A 2500-nucleotide genomic window follows, 5' to 3' on the forward strand; every position below is an offset into this window, starting at 1 on the left:
ACTCTCTCTCTCTCTCTCTCTCTCTCTCTCTCTCTCTCTCTCTCTCTCTCTCTCTCTCTCTCTCTCTGTTTTCCAACAATAACACTCGATATGCCGATCGACAAGTATTAAAATGTCACCAGTAAAATAATGAGTTTCCTTTCAACTTATGTTCTGATATATTTATAATTGAAAACTACTCTCTCTCTCCTCAATCTCTTCTCTCCTCTCTCTGTCTCCTCTCTCTCTCTCTCTCTCTCTCTCTCTCTCTCTCTCTCTCTCTCCATAACAGGACAGACAAAGCAATCACTCACCGACGACTTCGAGTTTGACGCTGATCGCCGTGACGGGCTTCGTCGAGATGGAGCACTCGTAGTAGCCGGAGTCCGTCGGCTGCGGGTGCCTGAGGACGAGAACCCAGTCTCCCGACGAAGGGTCTCGGTGGGCCGAGAACCTCTCGTCGTTTGTGAACGTGAAGGAACCGACGGTCAGGACGTGAAGGTCGTTGTGTCGGATCCACGAGACCTGAGGTACACGAAGGAGAAAGGAAAGATTGTGAGGTTCCATCAGGAATGTCAGAATCTACAGAATTAGCCATGAAGGTCTCAGGAATGTTAAAATCTACAGAATTAGGCATGAAGGTCTCAGGAATGTTAAAATCTACAGAATTAGGTGTGAAAGTCCGTCAGGAATGTCAGAATCTACAGAATTAGGCATGAAGGTCCCTCAGAAATGTCAGAATCTACAGAATTAGGCATGAAGGTCTCAGGAATGTTAAAATCTACAGAATTGGGCACGAAGGTCCCTCCAAAATGTCAAAATCTACAGAATTAGAAAAAAAAAAAAAAATCCCAAAAACACCACTGCTTACAGATTTGGCCCCGAGGTTTCTAGCCTTGCAGGGGATGTGCGCTGGAGTCCCAACGGCTGCTAGGACCCTCTTGGGCGTGTCCTTGGCGAAATGGGGTCCTCTGGGTGGAGGAGTGTTGACATCTTGGCCCCTGATCCTCCCTGCGTCTCCAGATGCGACTTTGTTTCCGTTTGGTTTCCCGTGAACCTTGCTGTCAACGACCAGCATCTCAGCTGGAAGAAAAAAATAGAAAAGTTGATAAGTTAAGATTTAGCAATTCTGTGACCCAGAGAAAACCGCTGGAAAGATTATGTGGAAAAGTCAAAGTTAATAAAATTCTTATTTTTGTGACCCTGAAAAAATAAAACAGTTGGATAAAGAATGGGGAGAGGTACAGTTTAATAGATCGTTGACATTTAGTATTTTTGCGACGTGAGAGAGAGAGAGAGAGAGAGAGAGAGAGAGAGAGAGAGAGAGAGAGAGAGAGAGAGAAACTTGTGCAGATCCCTGCAGACGAGTTTGCAACAGAGAGAGAGAGAGAGGGAGAGCAGAGAGAGAGAGAAGAGAAGAGAGAATTCAGGTTAGACAGAGAGAAAGACGTGAAAGAAAAAAGGAAATTCGTGCAGATCCCTGCAGACGTGATTGCAACAGAGAGAGAGAGAGAGAGAGAGAGAGAGAGAGAGAGGGGGGGGGGGGGGGGGAAAGGTGTCCCAGCAGCGAGAACGGACCATAGAGGTGTTGAAGTTGTGTAATGCAACGAATTCCGGCACTTCGTGGAATGAGCTTGAGTCTCTTTCTGACAGCAAAGGACAACGGAGGAGGTGGGGATGGGGGATGGGGGGGGGGGGGGAGGTTCTCCCGGGGCCTGGGATCCATGGATCCCACGGGGCTGACCCGGGAGAATGGTGTTTGGGACCAGGAGTGAGGTAGGAAATTCCATAGATGCATTTCTTAATCATTCCAAACCCCGAGTTATGCCGGAGACGTGGGTGGTATGTTGTCGGGGATGAAAAGAAATGGAATTTCTAAAAATGAAATTAATTAGGGATTTGGTGACGATATCTGTTGTTATGTGAGATGTATTTATAGTCTATATTATACTGGTTGAGAAGTAATATAGCTATAGAAACCGTGTGTAATAAAGATTGGCATTCTGAAGTTAATACAATTTATGAGATTTTTCACTTACTCGGGGAGGAAGCCTACAAACTACTTTCTTGTTGTTGTTTGTGGGTGTTAGGAAAGATCTGTGGAAGAGACTAAAAAGGTCTGGAAAAGGTGTTTCGCTTTGATGTAAAGATACAGGAATTTGATGACAGGATATATACGATTTATTGATTAGAATGGAAATGTAAAAAATGAGTAATCAGTGTGAACTGTAGGAATCTACTTAAATATTAAAAGAATCCGACTGAATCACGTTTAAAGCGAGAGATAATCAACATAAAATTTAAAAGAAAATGTGGTGTGGCTTTTCTAAAATTTCCTGAATTGGAAAAAATATTACGACCTAAAATATAAAATAAAAATATCTTTCGTACGTAATCTAAAGATTTCAGACTGAAAAAGAAACCCGTTAAAAACGAAAGCAAATCATCTCCTTCTTTTCGTGTTCTTTGCCTGTCTTGTTTCAAGCTAAAAAAAGATAAAATAAAATAACAAATATATAGA

At 43.0% G+C, this 2500-nt stretch overlaps 1 protein-coding gene across 1 annotated transcript in view; it reads right to left on the reverse strand.

Annotated features, from left to right (window-relative positions):
- The window catches only part of LOC135212867 (sialoadhesin-like), a 35746-nt gene that overhangs the window by 6527 nt on the left and 26719 nt on the right, over positions 1–2500 (reverse strand). Inside the window, exons 3-4 of the mRNA XM_064246632.1 lie at positions 851–1062; positions 294–504 (exon numbers count right to left, since the gene is read on the reverse strand). Of these exons, the coding sequence (XP_064102702.1) occupies positions 294–504; positions 851–1062 (423 nt within the window). The remainder of the gene's footprint in view (positions 1–293; positions 505–850; positions 1063–2500) is intronic.

Source organism: Macrobrachium nipponense, chromosome 41, assembly GCF_015104395.2.
Source record: "Macrobrachium nipponense isolate FS-2020 chromosome 41, ASM1510439v2, whole genome shotgun sequence".
Taxonomy (NCBI): domain Eukaryota; kingdom Metazoa; phylum Arthropoda; class Malacostraca; order Decapoda; family Palaemonidae; genus Macrobrachium; species Macrobrachium nipponense.